Source organism: Eleutherodactylus coqui, chromosome 9, assembly GCF_035609145.1.
Source record: "Eleutherodactylus coqui strain aEleCoq1 chromosome 9, aEleCoq1.hap1, whole genome shotgun sequence".
In the NCBI taxonomy this organism is placed as follows: Eukaryota; Metazoa; Chordata; class Amphibia; order Anura; family Eleutherodactylidae; genus Eleutherodactylus; species Eleutherodactylus coqui.
Window position 1 is genome coordinate 53,418,762 of NC_089845.1, and position 19,244 is coordinate 53,438,005.

General features: G+C 43.0%; 1 protein-coding gene across 4 annotated transcripts in view; it reads left to right on the forward strand.

Moving 5' to 3' along the window:
- The window catches only part of KDM1B (lysine demethylase 1B), a 56,299-nt gene that overhangs the window by 35,039 nt on the left and 2,016 nt on the right, over window positions 1-19,244 (forward strand). For all 4 annotated transcript variants that reach the window (XM_066579409.1, XM_066579411.1, XM_066579412.1 and 1 more), the window contains exons 14-20: window positions 565-692; window positions 2,374-2,505; window positions 4,528-4,599; window positions 7,433-7,549; window positions 8,663-8,788; window positions 9,865-9,987; window positions 14,922-15,074. In XM_066579409.1, the coding sequence (XP_066435506.1) occupies window positions 565-692; window positions 2,374-2,505; window positions 4,528-4,599; window positions 7,433-7,549; window positions 8,663-8,788; window positions 9,865-9,987; window positions 14,922-15,074 (851 nt within the window). The remainder of the gene's footprint in view (window positions 1-564; window positions 693-2,373; window positions 2,506-4,527; window positions 4,600-7,432; window positions 7,550-8,662; window positions 8,789-9,864; window positions 9,988-14,921; window positions 15,075-19,244) is intronic.

Genomic DNA, 19,244 nt, shown 5'->3' on the forward strand with positions numbered 1-19,244 from the left:
GTAAGGCCGGGTTCACATCAACACTGGAACGTTTGTTGGGAGGTTCAGTCGCAGATCCGGCACAAAATATCAGAAGTAGCGCTGAGTGGAAACCAAATGGACTCCATTATGTGAAATTTGGTGTCCATTTGGCACTGTTCGGTTTCATCCTAAGACGGACCTGTTCAGCCAGAGGATTCCCCTCTCCTAGTCTCCGAATGGAGTAGGATAACGGAGCCCCCGCCTCGGATGTGAAAGCAGCCTAAAGCCGGTTTCACATCTGCATTGGAACCTACGGCTGGAGGTTCCATCGTAAATCCGGCTGAAAATACCAGAAGAAGTGGTGCTGCTTGCAGCGCTTTTTCTTCTGCCCAAAAGCCAGGCAACTGGGTGAAAAGCAGGCGGACTCCATTATAGTCAATGTGGTCTGTTCGGTTCCGTCAAGATTCGGCTGCTGAGATTCCTCCTTACTGCTCCGCGAAAAAAGTGAAATCGCCAACACAGATGTGAAACCGCCCTTAGGCTGTGTTTACAATAGCACTATGGCTTCTGGTATTGTATATAGCTGTATTCATTATTTTACAGATAAAATACAGGAAATTTACAAGACTTTTGTCCAGGAGTCGGGAATTCAATTTGCAGATGTGGAGGAAAAGGTTCTACAGTTCCATCTCAGCAACCTAGAATACGCCTGTGGTAGTAACTTACACAATGTAAGTGTCTTTTAAAGCGCATGGGGGAAAACTAGCCACACTGAAACTAGTAACTGCTTCCCTCTGAATGTTACTGCCTGTTGTAAACATGATTTTTAGCACAAATGCCTTATTTTATAATGCACAAGCTGATTACCCAGCGTTGGCCGTGTATTTTATTTTTAGACACAAATGTGTGTGTATGTGTAGATATATAAAATATATATATATATATATATATATATATATACTGTGTGTGTGTACTGATTTAATATAATAGTATATAAGGATGTCATTTGTGTAATCTTAGTATTTGAGGAGGAGGAAGTTGTCTGTGTAAGATATTATCTGAGGAGTAGGAGGTCTGTGTAATATATTAGTATATGAGGAGGCAGTCGTGTGTAATATCTTACTGCATGAGGAGGAGGTCATCTGTGTAATATATTGGTATATGAGGAGGCGGTCGTGTGTAATATCTTACTGCATGAGGAGGAGGTCATCTGTGTAATATATTGGTATATGAGGAGGCGGTCGTGTGTAATATCTTACTGCATGAGGAGGAGGTCATCTGTGTAATATATTGGTATATGAGTAGGAGGTCGTGCGTAATATCTTACTGCATGAGGAGGAGGTCATCTGTGTAATATATTAGTATATGAGGAGGCGGTCGTGTGTAATATCTTACTGCATGAGGAGGAGGTCATCTGTGTAATATATTGGTATATGAGGAGGAGGTCGTCTGTGTAATATATTGGTATATAAGGAGGAGGTTGTCCGTGTAAGATGATATTATCTGAAGAGCAGAAGGTTTGTGTAATATATTAGTATTTGAGGAGGAGGTCATCTGTGTAATAGATTAGTGTATGATGGAGAAGAGGTCGTGTCTGTTAGATAAGACTGTGAAATAAAAATCATCTGCTCAAGATGGCCCACCCAGGGGTACTGGGGGCCAAAAAATTTGTCCCCATGGGATAAGTTATACATGTACCAAGTTTGGTTGAAATTGCTCCAGGCGTTCATGAGTTATGGTGGCACAAACACACATACATACACAATATCCCCCCCAGGGGGGTAGTGGGGCTATGTTATCCCCCCCTCCAAATTCCACACATACATACATCCTATTTTATATATATAGATTTACGCCAGAAAACTACGCTAGTCTATCATGTCGTCCATTTTGTAATAGACATTCATATTTTTACTTTTTCTGGACTTTTATTTTGCACTGTGATCGCTTCTGAATAAGTATAATGCGTTATTGTTCAGTTGGTCAGTGCAGGGTGCAGACATGACAAGTGATGCATATTGGCATTCAGCTGGCCATACACATACTCTACTCTGAGTATCTTAAAGAGAACCTGTTGGGTCCTATGAGCCTTGTAAACTAAAGGCCCTTTTACATGAGGCGATTCTCGTATGAACGAATGAGTGATGTCACCACTAAGTCGTTCGCACTCGTGCAGCCTGTTCAGACAGGCAGATCATCGTTGGGAATTGTTCGCTTCTCATTCAGCGTTTCACATTCCGGTCTGAACCGCTGAACAATAGCGGCCCTGGTTCTATGAACTCGTAAACTTCTTTTATGGGGCTCATAAGACCTGACAGTTTCCCTTAAGATGTCTATTTCAGTGGGAAGAGGAGAATAAGACTTTCTTCAGGTCTGTGTCATGACTTGAGTTTTCCTTTTCACTGTCTACAGGTATCTGCTCGTTCTTGGGATCACAACGAATTCTTTGCTCAGTTTGCTGGCGATCACACAATGTTAACTGATGGTTATTCAACGATTACTGACAAAATGGCAGAAGGACTTGATATTAAATTGAGGTCACCTGTAAGTCTGAAAGGTTTTGTTTTTTTTAAATTTTTACTACAAAATTTATTTTGCGGTTAAGTTGCTTGCCTCTGCTTGCAGGTAGTCCTCATGAACTGAGGATTGGGAATCTGGTACTGGGCAAATTCTAATCCATGAAAACATCCGAATCTCAGAAATATCTGCCCCAAAGTGTCTAATCTAGTTGGTAGTTTCATACTTGACTACTTATTGGTAGAGGGCACAGAGGTAGAAGTGCGGTAGAGTGCGGGTCCTCCACCAACAACCTGACTCTCCTCTCTCAAGAGTGTGGTACTTTTTCTTATGCCACTCAAAATTAACCCTTTCCAATCCATTTATTTTTTCTCACCCATTCTCCCCAGCTCCAAATAAATTGGAGCTGGGGAGAATGGGTGAGAAAAAATACATTTTCCCTGCACCCTCCTGAACTGACAGAGTTCAGGAGGGTGCAGGTGCTCACTGCACCGTGGGGGGGCTTCTTACCTGTCCGGCGTCTTCCACATTCTCCTTCTGCCTCCCGGCTCGGCGATCATGTGATCGCTGGGGTCAGGTGGCATCCAGCGGTCACATGATCGCCGAGCCCGGAGACAGCAGGAAGAATGCGGAAGACCCCGGACAGGTAAGCAGGTCCCCTCACGGTGCAGGCTCCCGGCTCGGCGTTCATGTGACTGCCGGGGGTCAGGTAACACCGGCGGTCACATGATCGCCGGCCGGAATCTCTATGCATTGCATAGCGCTAATTGAGCGCTATGTAATGTGTAAAGGAGAAGGCAGAAAGGGTTAAAAACCCTTTCTGCCTTCTCCTCGGGGGTCCTCGATGAGGACCAGTGCAGGAGTGTATCTGCACCCGATGTGTCTGACGATCGGGTGCAGATCCACACCTGCACTGCAGTGTCGGGCCTGCCCCGACATCGGAGCTGTGGAGGGAAATTATGATGTCGGGGCAGGCCCGACATTGGACTGGAAAGGGTTAAAGTTAACATTTTTTTAATAAAGGGATGTCTGATTTTAATGGCTTGTAAACATACCTGCCCCATCTCTGATAGACCTGCTAGTCTCATGTTGCACTCAAATGTCAACATTGTTGACGGGGGAGTTTGGAGAGCTGCCGTTGAGGCAGCATTCACATTTGTTCCTTCTTTCGGGTTGAATCCATCAAACCTGACTTGAAATGACAGTTTTTCCAAATCTAAAAAATTCTGATATTTTACAACTTTTGGATAACTAAACTGGAAGACAAAATGTAAATATCTTCCTGTGAGGAGGACAAACACTTGCAAGACCGTAGCACTTTCTACCTAGTGTCTGCCTATTGGTGGCAGGAAACTATACACTTGGTTGCTTTATCCCCCAATGTACTCCAACATTATACAAAAGGATAAAATGTTGAGTACTAAAAATCTTATTTTTTTTTCTACTTTTTATATTAAAAGCTACAGTACATAAAAATGGCAGGGATTGTCCTTCCTAGACTACTACTTACATGAGGAAGCCGTATAAGTTATTGGTTCCAAGAGAAAGACTTCCTATCATCTCTGATGAGCGTTACTTGTTTTTTCTTCCACTTTAAATCCAACAGCTTCACAATATGCTGTTTGAATTGGTATCACCCCCCCCCCCCCCATGTTTGATTTCTGTTTTTTTTGGTACCCCTTGCATGGGGATTATGTTGACTTTTTAGCCTCTTTTGTGTTGCATAGAATTTACAAACAAATTGCCACAAGGTTTCAAATCAAGATTACGGCTATTCTTTGGGATTTTGTTGCTTATACAGTGCCCCAGGGGGAAGCTAGAACGATCAAATGTAACTTTGATGGCGAGTCCAGGCTTTAATGTATTCAAAATGGCGGCACCCATTGCAAATTTGTGGATATTTACAAACTTTAAAAAACTTTCATAGTAAAAAAAAATATAACCTGACAGATTCCTTTTAATCTCTGCAGTATACAATTACATAAACACAAGAAATGTTACACATTTGCACACGTTTGTTGAAAATCTGCTGTATATTTTCTCTGATAGGTTAAAAGCATTAATTACAGTGGACAAGAAATCTGCGTAACAGCGAACGGAAAAATCTACAGTGCACAAAAGGTATAGCCTGCTTCCCAGTATTACTAATTGGAGGTCTGAATGCTTTTATGTTTCAAAGGTATTTATTGAAGGAATTTTAATGTTTACAACCAACCTGCCTCAGGTGCGCCCTACGCAGGGGGAGGTAGATATTGGTGCAAGACAGGCAATGGTAAAAATAGTATTACCTGTATGAAAATAACAGGAAAGGGTGGGAAGGGCAGATTGGACAGCACAAGCTCCTTAAACAATCCAATTGCTAAAAACCAGGTATTGGAATGCTCCTGCGATTGATTAAAGGACCATACATCTACCTTGGCTTTTATATAGGAAGCAGGACTGCTCTCTCCCCATTGGAGGCTCTGTGCTATGTTATATCTGTATTTAAAGTTGGAGGTAATGGTGCAAATTCGGGATATTTGTACGAGACATCCATTGGTCCCAGACTTTTTCAAATTGGACCACTGTGTCCTGGCAGGAGCAGCTGATTACATTGTATACAGCTGACAGCCCGAGGCAGCCCTTGCAAAGACAATGCAGCTGAGTGCAAAGTCTAGACCACATGCTGGCATTTGTAAACAGCTGCTGGAGGCTCATTTACATGCAAATGAAGGTAATAAACTGGTCCCCCAAGTGTCTTATTGATATGGGCCATTAATGCGTCAAAGGGTAGTTGTGGTTTTCGCTATTGTTGGGCTATGTAAAGGCAAGCTGCCATAGTGATAAATTGTAGGAGTTTTTAAAAGCCGTATTAGGAATATTTGTAGGTTTAATGTCTAGTAACAAGATGAAAGGGTCAAGACCCGGGGATGTTTCTGTTACAGAGGCTATAAGATGGGCGGTCTTTCTACAAAAGGCTTGCACTATAAGACAGGACCACCAGATGTTTAATTGGGAACCAGTGGCTGTGCAACTCCTAAAGCAAAGGTCAGAGACCCCGGGAAGGTGTGTATCTGGGTAGGTACTAGGGATGTTTCCGTTAATGAAACCTGCTAGCTATGCTTGCTTAATGTCTCACTACAATGGTGCCATCATTCTATGGTTAAGCACGAATTAAAAATCATTTTCTCATTGAATCATATGGGGCAGCTTGTTCTGTACCATTTAGGATTCTATAAAGTTGTGAGAGGGTTCCTGGGTATGTTGGGTGGTATTTACACATCGCCTACAATGGAGTTAGCTCAACTTTACAACATGATGATATAAGAGAGGACCAGAAGTCAAAAACCTGGCTTGTTCGCCACCATTCTTTTTAAGGGGGTTGAAATTGGTTTGTAAAAGAGATCAGCTTACCATGTGATGAAAAGTCGTGTAGGGTAGTGAGTTTATTAGTCTGCTACTATGTACAGCTTAGGGCAGCTATCCTATAGGGAAAGCTGGGTTAGAAAGGAGTGGGGTAAGTGGAGATGGATCGGAGCAAGGGGTTATCTTAAATTGTACCTGGTGCCACAATAGGATGGAGAAGAATGAGAGTGGGGTGAGGTTTCGAAGGTTAAGCTGGGAGAGGGGCTCTGGTCCAGAGTAGAATGGAGCAAGTCTGTGAACGTAATTGTGCTTTTTCTATGGTGACCCAGAGGGGAGAGTTATGGTCTGCAAATATAGGTGGGATCTGTGCTCAATGGGAAGCTTTATAGTATTTAAGGAGGTTTGGTACGGAGAGGCCTCCTGAATTTTTATGCAGAAACATTATGTTCTTTGATATTCGGGGGCGTTTATGGTCTAAATGCCTTTAAATAAGATGTGCCACTTTTGGAACCACTTGAACAGCTGTTAGGGAATTGTGTTATCAGCAATTCTACGATTTTAAGCCTCATTTACATGCAACAATTATCGCTCAAAATTCATTCAAGCGATGGCTTTTGCGTGAATTGTTGCATGAAAACGCTTCCATCTTTCACTTTTTGGCTGAACAATAATTTTTAAGTGAGCATAAAATCCGTCGTTCACCCAGAGAGAGATAGCAGGGACTGCACATTGGGTTCTGCACAGGAGCAGCTGATTACATTGTATTCAGCTGACAGGCTGCAGCAGCCCTTGCAAAGACAATGCAGCTGAGTGCAAAGTCCAGACCACATGCTGGCATTTGCAAACAGCTGCTGGAGGCTCATTTACATGCAAATGAAGATAATAAACTGCTAATGGACATTAGTGTCCATTAGCAGTTTATGCAGAACTATCACCAGAACTGTCAATCTTTCAATCGTTTGAAAGATTATCTTTGTGTGTAAATGAGCCTTTATTTGTTATCGAACTTACCATTTCAAGTGGGAGGAATTTGGTTAATGAAACCTGATGAGTTGGAAAATCAGACCCCTGCTTATTACTCTTTAAATGGTATCCGCAGAAAGTAGGAACTACTTATAGCAGCCTGTAGTCAGTGAATGAAAGGAGCAGATAGGCTGGCGTAATATGTTAACGTTGCGACAGCCATTTATGGAATACTAGGTACTGTCACTGGAAGAATGATGGTGGGTGCCCTGGCATTTGGGGATGTTAAATGTCATGTGTCTCTATTGTTTAAAGGGATTGTCCAGGACTTTTTTCCTATTCATGACCTATCCTCAAGATAGGCCATTAATAGTTGATTTTTGGGAGTCCATACAGACAGTGCTGGAAGCAGATTGGGCTGTCTGTAATGCAGTAGATTGGTTTGGTACTTTAGATTCAGGATAGGTTATCAATAGGAAAAACCCAGACAACCCCTTTAATGCAAAATTATGTGAATACGTTATTTGCAACTTTATTTTATTAAGCTTTTGGTAACTAATGGTTGTTGGTCTTATTGCTGTTAAAAGAAGTATCTAAAATCTTGTGTAATTAACATTGGGTTTTACCAAATGACCCCTCTCTGCAGGTTCTGGTTACAGTGCCCCTTGCACTACTTCAGAAAAACATTATACACTTTACTCCTCCTCTACCAGAGAAAAAGGTTAAAGCCATAAATTGCCTTGGGGCAGGAATCATTGAGAAGGTAGGTTGTTTGACTTTTAAAGTAAATGTCTCCCCTTCAACACCATTATGTTTCTTTCTGAAAGCCAAATAGATCCAAAATTCTAATATGTTAAATGAGATAGGGGAGTCCAACCTCTGGCATCCCGTCTGTTGATAACCAAGTGCCCATACACATTAGGTACATGGAGGGGCAAACTCGACGATTTTGCCAAGACCAAATGACCATCTAATGTGTTTTCTTGACTCTTCCCTCAACAGCAGGTGTCAGGGCAAAAGAAGGATTGGCCATACTTGATTTCAATATGTCTGATCCTCTGTTACACGACATAAGCTTTTGCTAGAGGGGACTGGCAGTGGCGTATAACCCTCTCCTCATTGAGAACACATGCACATATTGGTGATCAGGCGTAGTAGCTAGTTGAATGAGTGTTTATCCAATGGCTGTTTAAATGAAATGTATCACCATGTTTTTGTAGCATGCACTGAGGTATTGCCTGTCACACTGATTACAACGATGTGCCTGCTGTGTGAATCTGTGAAGTAGTTTTGTAGAAAATTGCATTTTATTAATAGCATCCAGACACAGAACTAATCCTACATATTCATGAGCTGCAGATTAGCCACACCCACTCTGCCTTCAAACCAATGATTGTCAGCTCTCTCTATGCACAATAATAGGCAGACAACAGTCAATCATTGGCTGGACAGTGGGGTAAGTGTAGCTAGCCTGCGGCCCATGAATATCCAGGACTACTTCAAGTAGTTCTTATATATGTGCTGCCACTGATAAAATGCAAGTTTCTCCCAAACTACTGCATGGATGTGTTCAGTGTACCTGTTACTACCTTATGCTGCCCTAATATGCAGCAGCCGCTTAGACTGTAATCACAGGAGAGCCACAAGATGCTACATATTTTTAAATTAATGGATCATCCTTTCTGGCTCCTCTAAACCAACTTGATTAATTGGAATCTAGTCTGTTGTACGCTAGTTACAGTAAATGCATCCAGTATCTTCATTGCACAGTGACTCTGAAATGTAAAATAATAATAATCTTTATTTGTATAGCGCCAACTTATTCTGCAGCACTTATAAAAAGCATGTAATCTATATTTTTGTGTGGCATTTTCAGATTGGGCTGCAGTTTCCTTATAGGTTTTGGAACAATAAGATTAATGGAGCCGATTTCTTTGGTCACATCCCTCCAGACTCCAGTAAACGTGGTCTGTTTGCTGTGTTTTATGATATGGATCCACAGGTATCTGCTGTCTTTTCTTAAGTGTTTCTTGAATATAAATTGTTTTGTGAATCCAGCCACGGACATTAGAGACAATTTATGACACTTGGTGACAATTTTCTGGTGGAAAAACGGTGGACATTTTAGCGCAAGCCTCAGTTTCTCCGAAACATGCGACAAATTTAGTTGAATGCTAGAAGATGGCACAGAAAGCAGCACAAATCTACACCTGCCCATAGGAGGCGTAGAGTTTATCTTCTGAGTTTAAGACAGACCAGAATGCACTCTGTTTATTAAGAGTTGTGTGCCTTTTAATAAATTTGTTACATTTTACTCAAACTAACTGTAATTCAAGACTGGCATAAGAAAAGCAGTCTTAATAAATCTTCCCCATTTATGTTTTTCTTGGTGCTTCCAGTCCAGTATTGGAATTGCATCAGGTGGCATTAAACTCTGCGCAGTACAATGGCTGGAATTGGAGATAAAACCCAGCTCTTTAACTACTTAGATGCTGCGATTCATAATGACCATAGCATTTAAGTGGTTTCATAGTAGAACTCGGCTCTCTATGTAAATCCACTGGTGCTCCCCCCTCAGTCACAAGTGTCGATGGGTTTCCATGGCAGCTGAGGACCTAACAAAGGCCCTGAGGCCGCTATGTATGTGACACTGTTAGTTCCTGATGACCTCTGTGCCTTATTTTTTAAATGTGTGCTGATTGTTTTGAACTCTTAGATTTTAATGGCTAGAAAGACTCTACTCCTGTTCGTTACTGTGGGAGCGCCAGGTATTGCCAAGCGCTTGTACTAATCTTTTATTGTTAACGGCACTCGGGTGCGAACATGGGAAACTAGCCATCCTCAGAATGTTCTGCTCTATTCTTAAGATGCCACTTGTAGAATGAGTGATTGGGTTAATAGCAGAAGAATTATTTGAATGCAATTTCCTGAGAGGTGCAGACCAACAAAGACCTAGATGTATACAATGCAGTGATGCATTTTGATTCTATATACAGTGTAAATGAAGAATATAATACAGTTAGAATCATTTTTTGTGTGCTTTTCCTGACCGTATTCTCGCCTCATTGCGTCCTGTAGGGTAAACATGCTGTCCTGATGTCTGTCATTACTGGAGATGCTGTGACTTTCATTGAAGACATGGATGACAAGCAAGTGGTGAAGCAGTGTATGGTGGTTCTCAAGGAGATGTTTAAAGAACAGGTAAGCGCAATATCACCCATTGAGGAATTATTGAAAGTATAGACTTGTTTATTAAGAAGTCAGATTTCCCTTATATGGATGTTATCTAGAGCCCATGACCATGCTCAACCATACTGACACCTACGAATATACACTTATCAGGAATGCTCATAAATGTGAGATCTCTAATTAATGTACTACTATCTTTTTTTTTTAACACGCATGTCAGTGTTATTATGCAGCTACAGCTTGATAAAATCAACATGGAGCACAAAAAAGTCACCGTGTTGCCTAACCTGCAACCTCTGATAGGTGAAGTGAACGGCACCTATCAAGGGGTGCGATATAATAAGCAGCAAGTGAACAATCAGTCAGTTCTTTAACCCCTTTTGACGGCCTGTATTGGTAGTCTATGTATGAAGAGAGATCGCAGGGCGATCTCTCTCCATACAACGCGGGCTGTTTCTTACAGCAGACACCCATTGGCAACAGCTCTGATCAGCCACGCGGCTGATAGGAGCCGTTAACCCCTTAAATACTGCTGTGAATTCTGAGCCGTGCGGGTGTCATGGCAGGCGGGGGCCTTCCTTCTGAAAGGCCCCAGGGTTGTCATGGCAGAATGCCTATCAAGACATGCCTGTGGGGTGGCTTGATAGACTGCCTGCATTACATCATACTGCCGAGGCGATTGAAACATCGCAAGTTGTTGTCCCCTCTGGGGACTTAAAAATAAATAAGAACAATAAAGTTTTACTAATTACTATTAAAAAATAATAATAAAAGTAAAAATAAAACCCTTTTGCCATATTTAGAATTAAAAAAAACTATGTCAACGGAAAAATAAAAAAGCTATTGCGTGCAGAAAATGGTGGCAAAAAAAAAAAAATACAATTCGTACAGCAAAAAAACCCAAAAAACTATATAAGCTTAGTATTGTAGTAATCATACTGACCCATAAAATAAAGTTACCATGTCATTTTTGTTGCATTTTGTGCACCCTAGAAAAAAGACGCACCCAAAAATGGCGGAATTTCATTTTTTTCCCCATTTCTCTCCAGTTAGAATTTTTAAAAGTTTTTCAGTACATTATATGGTACATTATGTAGTATTGAAAAATACAACTCGTCCCGCAATTAACACGCCCTCATACAGCTACATCGATGGATACATAAAGGAGTTATGATTTTTTTAAAAGGGGAGAGGAAAAAACGAAAATGGAACAACAACAAAAAAAGCTTGGTCACTAAGGGGTTAAAGGGGTTGTCTCGCGAAACCAAGTGGGGTTATACACTTCCGTATGGCCATATTAATGCACTTTGTAATATACATCGTGCATTAAATATGAGCCATACAGAAGTTATTCACTTACCTGCTCCGTTGCTAGCGTCCTCGTCTCCATTGTTCCGTCTAAATTCGCTGGCAGCTTGCTTTTTTTAGACGCGCTTGCGCAGTCCGGTCTTCTCCTTTCAGCACGAATCGCTTCAGTGTGCTCCCCGCTACAGCTCTTCTGCGCATGCGCAGACGAGCTGTCACTGCTCGGGAGCGCGCTGGAGCGGCCATTCTGTACCATCCTCTGTTAGAGGAAGGTGCAGAAACTGGAGCTGCCCAGCGGAGAAGCCCAGCCCAGCCCAGCCCAGCTGTCCCGAGAAGCCGCCTAGGTAAGTGATGGGTCGGGGGGTGATCTTCTCTAACAGGTGAAGGCCCCGGAGCCCAGCGCTAGGTTCCGGAGCCCAGGTGAAGGCCCCGGAGCCCAGCGCTAGGTTCCGGAGCCCAGCACTAGGTTCCGGAGCCCAGGTGAAGGCTCCGGAACCTAGCGCTGGGCTCCGGAACCTAGCGCTGGGCTCCGGGGCCTTCGTCTGTTGTCAGGGTCTAGCGCTGGGGAGCCGGGGGCGTAGCGCTGGGGAGCCGGGGGCGAAGTGCTGGGGAGCCGGGGGCGTAGCGCTGGGGAGCCGGGGGCTAGCGCCGGTTACCTGCTGCCTTGCGGTGGGTGACTGGTCGGCGGCTGCGGTGGGTCCGGTCGGCGGCTGCGGGGCGTCTGGTTGCCATGGAGACACAGCTGGTAGCGTCTCGGGAGCGCGCACGTCGGGCTGCAGCAAGCGACGGGAAAAGAGCCGGCGGACATCTTGGGGAAACTTTTATAAGTTGCTGAAACGCTGGAACGGTAAGTACGAACCAGCTAGAAAAGTCATTTACAGGGGGGCTTAATAATGTATGCTTAATTAGGGGGACTGGGCAAAAAAAAAAATTCACTGCTTCCTCGAGACATCTCCTTTAAGTATAACATTAGTGGGGCCTCCTTTAGTCTAAATGACATTGGACACTCTCCATGGCATACGTTCTACTAACATCTGATACACCTCAGTTGATAATTGCCTCCATTAATCACAGTTTACAAAATTTCACCTGGCAGATGTCGCAATAATTGCTGACTGCAGCATCTAAGTGACTTTACAGAAAAAAAAATTCACTTTCCACAATTCTTTAAATATTGAAATCATTGATTTCACACAACATTTATACTAAAAAAACATTAGTTTATCCAGTAGATTCTGTGAAGAAAAAAAATATTCAAATTAAACATTTTTTTGGTTTATCTTTATTTTCCAAAACAGAACTAAAGTAATTTGAAAAGTTGTATATACCACGATATGGTACCAATACAAACTACAAGTTGTCCCACAGAACACAAGACCTCATACAGCCATGTCGACAGAAAAATTAAAATGCTATGGTCTTGGAATGTAATGACGCACCCCAAAATGTAGTAAAGCGTCATAAAACCTATATAAATCGGAGTAAGTGAGATGATGCAAAAATGGCTATATTGGATTTTTTAATTAGATTTTTTTTTTAATGGAATTTTCCATGCTTGATAAATAATGCAATATTTTATAATAGGGGTTGTTCTAGATGTGGCGATAACAATTATGTATAGGCTTGTTTTGATTTTTTCCCAATATTTAAAGCCTTGTGTAAAAGGAGAAAATGTTTTACATTGTTATCTGTAAAAACCTTTTAGATGCCACGGTCAGCAATGACTAACATCTGTGGGGTTAACCTTTTCCAATCCACTGTCGGACGTCTCCGGCAGGGAATTCTTACTGTATATTACTGTCCGCTCTGTTGTTGGGGGCTTCTCCACCACGTCCCATACTGCAGTACTGGCTCTAGCCAGCAGATGGTGCCATTGTATAATGGCAGAAAGACAAAGCCCCCTAGGAAACCCTGAATCCAAAATTGGAATGCAAAGGTTTAATCTGTGTAGAGGAGTTATTAGATGGTCCAGTTCTCATAATTTCACTCCTTTTCTGGGAAAAACACCATATGTGACAATCAGAGCAAATATGTCTTCTGATTGATTGGGGGCTCATAACATTAACAAAAGTTTCATTATTCATCAATTTCATTATTTCATAAATTATGCCTGTCATGTCAGACTGTTAAGCCCTGCTGTACTGTAGCTAGCGCATAGAAGACTTATATATGGCAGGCTGGAGGCCATTGTTTGGCTCTGGGATTCTGTGACAACCGCTTGGCATCCCGTAGCCGTATCCCAGGAGCTGATCAGGTGACAGAGAAAGCCCAGTGTCTCGGTCTAACTGCTTAGTTGCTGTGCAACAAGGCATGTAAGGGATTAAATGGCTAGGTTTGAAGTTCTCAGCTGCCTGAGCCTGCTCCATACTCCCTTGTGACATAGGACGTGCATGTCTATTATAGGTTTGGAAGAGGGGGGGTTAAGGTATCGATTCTTAGTTGTTTTATAGTTGAATCCACTCCAGAATTCTAAACATTTTTTTTGCATTTACACTTGTTAAAAAAAAAGTTTATATTCCCAGATATTTCAGGAGTTATGTTAGAATAGCGCCACCTGCTGTTTCTATTTAAAAGCCTTTCTGTGCCCGTTTCACGTTGGTAAATTTTCCAAGCTGGTCACATCTACTTGGTCACACACTCTTGTCACTCCCCCTAAAACAAAGCCATTCCGGTGAAACCTGCTCTTTGTGATTTACCCAGCCATGAGTACGACTGTGATACAGCGATTGTTTATTCTTCTCACTTTTTTTTGCCTCTTATTGGCCATTAGACATAATAATTGTGTGTGGTCCTATAATAATGGCAAATCCACGTTGGCTTTATTTTTGCAATCTCAGCCATGTTGTTGTATTGCTTGGAGAAACCAGCTTATTACATCTGTTACACTTCGCAATTCTGATTTTGGTATTTTATTATGTATGATCAGGTCTGGCTTCATTGTAGGTAATAATGTGTAGGGGAGAATCTGCAATAAAGTCTGCATGCAGCACTTGCATATTTTGTCACACATTTTGTTATACTGAGATTTGTACTGCAAATCTGTAAGATATCAGGCCTGTCTGGTCTTAAGGCCCATTTACATGCAGCGATTATCGCTCAAAAGATGTCTTTTGGGCGATAATTGTTGCGTGTAAATGCTATCATTGTTTACTTTTCGGACGAATGATGATTTTTTAGGTGAGCATGAAATCCATCTTTCGGACGGAGAGCTGATAGCAGGGACCGCACGCTGTGTTCTCTCTATGGGAGCGCTGATTACATTGTATTCAGCTTGCAACCCCGCAGCAGAACAGAGGAGTTGTATGCAGAGAACGGACCACTTGCTGTTCTCTGCATACAGCGCCTGGAGGCTCATTTACATGCAAATTAAGGTAATTAGCTGCTAATGGGCAGTAGTGGCCATTAGCAGCTTATGCCAAATGATTACTAAAACTGTCAGTCTACCTATCTTTTGAACGAATTTTGAGCAATCATCTTTGCGTGTAAATGGGCTTTGAGCCTACGTGAAAACATTGCAAGAATAGAGAAACGCCTGCCGATCACTTAGTTGTGGATCGCTTCATTTTCACTTACAAGTGGAGTTTTTAATTCAGCTTGCAAAATGCTAATGTTTAACTCTACAAACCTCTTTACCGATGTAGGATGTACCAAACCCAATGAAATATTTTGTCACTCACTGGTCTAAAGATCCTTGGGCACAGATGGCTTACAGTTTCGTAAAGACTGGTGGCAGTGGTGAAGCCTATGACATACTAGCTGAAGATATTCAAGGGAAAATATTTTTTGCGGGCGAGGTAAGAAACTAAACCTATAAATGAGCTCTTGGCTGAAGTTTTTGAACCATTTTCTATTTCTAACAACTTCCTCTGTAAGACCTACTGACTTAAAGACATGATGTGAAACTGTTGCAAGCCTTTACAATAAGGGTAAGCTCTATAAATGGATAAAATGCTCACTGATGACCAATACAAATCTCGCTCATTGATGACATTAATTGTTCATGATCTGTCATGCAGCAGCACTTGTCTAAACCATGTTACTCTTTCGGAAGTCAGGCAGTGCTCTGCAGCTCTTGGCTGAGTCTGCATAGCATTATCCTTGTATGCTGGACTCGCTGTATACAGTTATATTGATGCTGAACTCGCCTGCTTCCTCTGCATAGCATTATCCTTGTATGCTGTACTCGCTGTATACAGTTATATTGATGCTGAACTCGCCTGCTTCCTCTGCATAGCATTATCCTTGTATGCTGTACTCGCTGTATACAGTTATATTGATGCTGAACTCGCCTGCTTCCTCTGCATAGCATTATCCTTGTATGCTGCACTCGCTGTATACAGTTATATTGATGCTGGACTCACCTGCTTCCTCTGCATAGCATTATCCTTGTATGCTGTACTCGCTGTATACAGTTATATTGATGCTGAACTCGCCTGCTTCCTCTGCATAGCATTATCCTTGTATGCTGTACTCGCTGTATACAGTTATATTGATGCTGAACTCGCCTGCTTCCTCTGCATAGCATTATCCTTGTATGCTGCACTCGCTGTATACAGTTATATTGATGCTGGACTCACCTGCTTCCTCTGCATAGCATTATCCTTGTATGCTGCACTCACTGTATACAGTTATATTGATGCTGGACTCACCTGCTTCCTCTGCATAGCATTATCCTTGTATGCTGGACTCGCTGTATACAGTTATATTGATGCTGGACTCACCTGCTTCCTCTGCATAGCATTATCCTTGTATGCTGGACTCGCTGTATACAGTTATATTGATGCTGAACTCGCCTGCTTCCTCTGCATAGCATTATCCTTGTATGCTGTACTCGCTGTATACAGTTATATTGATGCTGAACTCGCCTGCTTCCTCTGCATAGCATTATCCTTGTATGCTGCACTCACTGTATACAGTTATATTGATGCTGGACTCACCTGCGTCCTCTGCATAGCATTATCCTTGTATGCTGGACTCGCTGTATACAGTTATATTGATGCTGAACTCACCTGCTTCCTCTGCATAGCATTATCCTTGTATGCTGTACTCGCTGTATACAGTTATATTGATGCTGGACTCACCTGCTTCCTCTGGGTAGGGGCACCACAGTCAGCAGCTACAGGTGTCTTTCATGGGATGTCAGGCCAGTAGCTGCAGAGCACTCACTGATGGCAGAAGGGTTGGTTTCTGACAGCTGCTGCTTCAAGACTGTTCATGTGTAGCAGCAGTTGTTCCTTGGGTGGGGGTCCTTTACACTGGCAAAAAAACTGCGAGATTTGTGCGTTGCGAGAGACACAAATATCAAAAACCCATTCTTTTGAATGGGTTCATTCACATTTACGATATTTACCTGCATAACACCGCGTTGCTATGCTGTGCAGAAAACAGATCGCAGCATGTTCTTTCTTTTAGCGATATCGCCCATTGGTTACAATGGGGCCGGCGGCAGCAGCTGCAATCAATAGAACATCGCGAAACAGCCTACGGGCTGAAAAAAATCCACCGTAACGAGAGGGGGCGGAGCTACACGGGGTCTCACTATTTGGAGAGCTGGGGGGGATGGGCTAGAGCTTCCCTGAGAGGGGGCAGGGCTAAAGGGTGTTCTCAGTGATTCCTCTCTAGCTAAGTGAGAGGGTGGGGCTAAAGGGATTCACCCTCTAGCCCTGCCCCCCCTATCTCTCCAAATAGGGGTAGATCTCTAGATCGCCTGTAGCTCTGCCTCTCTCCGCTCGCTATGGGGGATTCCTTCAGCCCCGCAGTGATGAGAGGCTGTTTCCATGTGAAAACGCCTCGTCTCCAGGGGTTTTCAGAAGGATTGCGAGGGCGGTATCAGGCCATGAGTCACGACCCGATATCGCCCTCGCTAGTGTGCAGGAGCCCTTACAGTGATGCAACGGTCAATTACTGTATACAGATGACCTGCGACAATGCATTTGGGGGGACGGTTTAAATAAATAACTGGACTTATAAAAGTTGTTACTATATGTTCTTTTCACTTTTATTAGACATTCCAGGTTTCAAATGTTTTCTCAAACCTCCCAAGAATTTAGAAAAAAAACTTTTTGCAAGAAAAATGCATCGCATTACTGCAGTTGTAATAGTCACGGCGGTGAAAATCACGTTTTTTTTCAATACTAAAGATAGAAAAACTTCAAACTCATTTTTTTTTGCTCACCATAGGAAATAATGGGAGACTCTTAAACAAGAATTTCCCAAAAATAGGACATGTTGCAATTTTTCTCTATCAGCCTATCTCTTTGAGAGAAAAGTTTCTCGTGTGATTAAAAAAATATTTAAATACATGTATTCTTTTCATGTGCGAGTTCCTTCCATATAGCAATCGAATGGAACTTGAGTGTGATAATTGCCTGTGTGAAGGCAGAGATAAGATGGAACACTAGAAGTTGAGGAAGGGGATGACTCAGGTTGTCTATTGAAGTCTATGGCGAGCTGAGGGAAGAAGAGGCAGAAATTCATATAGACTTGCTGCTAGAACTAACTGAAAGTTACAAATACTGCCTATAACGGGGGAAAATTGGTGATAAATGTCATATAATGGCCAGAACCAGGGTTCTTGCTGATATCTATACACTACAGCTTATTCTAAAAGTGCAGGGATGATCTAGAGGTGTTCTCTTGTGAGGACAACCTCTATCCATAAACCCTAGCATGGCCTCTGGCTACCATAGAGCAATCCAAATAGTTTGAGACTGTCCTCTAGGAGTCAGAAAAGAGCCACTTTCTTTGAATGAATAACTAGATTTTGTAAGAACTTACCGTAAAATCTCTTTCTTGTCTTGTTTATTGGGGGACATAGCAAAGACCTTGGGGTATAGCTTCTGCCACTAGGAGGCGACACTAAGCATAAAAAAGTGTTAACTCCTCCCACTAGCTATACTCCTCCTGCAAGCAGCATGCTAGCTCAGTTTGTGTGCAAGCAGTAGGAGCAGCCAGTAGGATACAACATAGATAATAAATAGAGATGAGCGAACGTACTTGGATAAGCACTACTCGTCCGAGTAATGTGCCTTATCCGAGTACCGCTGTACTCGTGCTGAAAGATTCGGGGCGCTCCGCTGCTGACAGGCGAGTCGCAGCGGGGAGCGGGGCAGAGCGGGCGGGAGAGAAGGAGAGAAAGATCTCCCCTCCGTTCCTCCCCGCTCTCCCCTGCAGCTCCCCGCTCCGCAGCGCGTCCCGAATCTTTCAGCACGAGTACAGCGGTACTCGGATAAAGCACATTACTTGGACGAGTAGTGCTTATCCGAGTACGTTCGCTCATCTCTAATAAACAACAATACTCACGAACTGTAACTCATTCCAACACCGTGTGCGACTGCACCGAGGACCCTCCCCTAGGGAGTATACGTCACAGTTCCAATACCAGACGGGGTGGGTGCTGTGTCCCCCAATGAACAAGACGAGAAAGAGATTTTACGGTAAGTTCTTACAAAATCTAGTTTTCTCGTCTGTTATCATTGGGGGACACAGCGAAGACCTTGGGACGTTCTAGAGCAGTACCCAAGGGGGCGGGAAAATAGAAGCCGCCGCGTGTGTAAGGAGCAACCTGCCCTTCAACTGCGACCCACGTTAATGGATTACTAAGCATCCAACATGCTCACACAGAGCTTAAATGGGCCTAAGTAAAAGGCCCGATCCACCCTCTGGAGGAAGAAATCCTGACGAGGAGCCTCTGACGAGGCACTCGCTGTCAGAGTACCCAAGCCGTAATACGGCCTGAGACTATAACCTTGCATGCCGCGAGTCGATCCGTTGCAAGGATTCCCCCCGGAGACACTGGAATCCAGTCGGAGTTGCCAGGATTAGCAGCCGTGCACGAACGTGACTGAAGCATTCTACGTACGCGAAGTACTCTTGCGTAGTCAGACCAAGCCAACTTACCCTGGAGCGTTCCTCAGAACTACTGACAAAGGTGCCCACCGATACTCCGCTGAAGTGGCCCCGAT